Here is a 1,294-nt window from a genome sequence, read left to right on the forward strand (position 1 = left end):
AGAAGGAGAGATGCCATATCACTGGTACACAGATCACCGTTTTGCGCTCTTTGTCACGTGCTTCATTATCATCCTTCCACTCTCTGTACCCAAAGAGATCGGCATCCAGAAATACACCAGGTGTGTTAAAAGCTGACACATATATCTGCTACTCCCTAAATCTTTTTTATACCACCTTCTAGCCTTTTTAATGTCTAGTGAAAAGTACTACATATTTCCCTCAATCTCCTACCACTGTCCCACTTTAACCTGCTGTATCCATCATTAACTCTTAATGTTTCTTTGTGTTTAATGCTTTGTGTCCAGTGTATTGGGAACTCTGGCTGCTACATACCTGAGTGTAGCTATTATCGCAAAATATTATCTAAAAGATGAGCACACAGCAGACCTCACACCAGAGCACAGTCAAGGGTGAGTTATATGTAAAGAACATGTTTTCCATAAAGTTGAGTTCATGTATATATTATTCATAAGAGTTTAATATCAGTGGTTTGTTTGGGTTATTTGTAACAGATTGGACTCATGGGCCTCTATGTTCAGTGTGGTCCCTACTATCTGTTTTGGTTTCCAGGTCAGATTCTCTAAAAAATTATTAGATAACAATCAGTATGCAAATATTATTTCTGTGCAGAGATAAAATTATTATTTCTTTAAATCAACGGTGCCCTATTTGCAAATTTCTGTGTTGTACTTTTGACCATTGTGATTGCTGAAAGCTCATAAACTGTAATCTTTATTTATATTACAGTGTCATGAAGCTTGTATTGCTATATACAGCAGCATGGAAAACAAAAAGATTACACACTGGGTTTTCATCTCAGTCACTTCTATGATTTTCTGCCTGATTATTTATACTCTCACAGGTGAGTCATATTTGTAGAGCTCAATCTATAGTGTTATTATTATAAATATTTTCATGTAAGTTTTTGAGTTTTAAATAAGAGACTGACACTTTGTTGCAATATGGCAGGTGTGTTTGGTTTTCTTACATTTGGGCGAGAAGTAGCCTCAGATATCCTGATGTCATATCCTGGAAATGATGTAATGATGATTATTGCTAGGCTGCTGTTTGGGATTTCGATCGTCACCATCTATCCTATAATACTGCTGCTGGGAAGGTACCGTAAACCACAAATAAATGTGCATATAGCTCCCTACACACACACTGTGTACACACACTCATGTGTCAATGATTGCGTCTTGTTCACAGGTCAGTGATTCTAACTGAAATATTGCGCTTTTGGGAACGACGGGCCATAATTACATCTGTGTTTGAGAGTCGGTGCCGTCTGAT

The 1,294-nt window shown here is 37.3% G+C and overlaps 1 protein-coding gene across 1 annotated transcript; it reads left to right on the forward strand.

Annotated features, from left to right (window-relative positions):
- Nucleotides 1–10: 10 nt before the first annotated feature.
- On the forward strand, nucleotides 11–1,287 carry LOC107736204 (putative sodium-coupled neutral amino acid transporter 8; the record flags this gene model as incomplete). Its single annotated transcript, XM_016547680.1, has 6 exons — nucleotides 11–120; nucleotides 307–411; nucleotides 514–571; nucleotides 749–863; nucleotides 971–1,118; nucleotides 1,211–1,287. Coding segments are annotated over exons 1-6 (613 nt in total), but the record flags the coding sequence as incomplete, so codon positions are not given.
- Nucleotides 1,288–1,294: the final 7 nt, after the last annotated feature.

This window comes from Sinocyclocheilus rhinocerous, unplaced genomic scaffold (genome assembly GCF_001515625.1).
Source record: "Sinocyclocheilus rhinocerous isolate Xijiao unplaced genomic scaffold, SAMN03320098_v1.1 C36559023, whole genome shotgun sequence".
In the NCBI taxonomy this organism is placed as follows: domain Eukaryota; kingdom Metazoa; phylum Chordata; class Actinopteri; order Cypriniformes; family Cyprinidae; genus Sinocyclocheilus; species Sinocyclocheilus rhinocerous.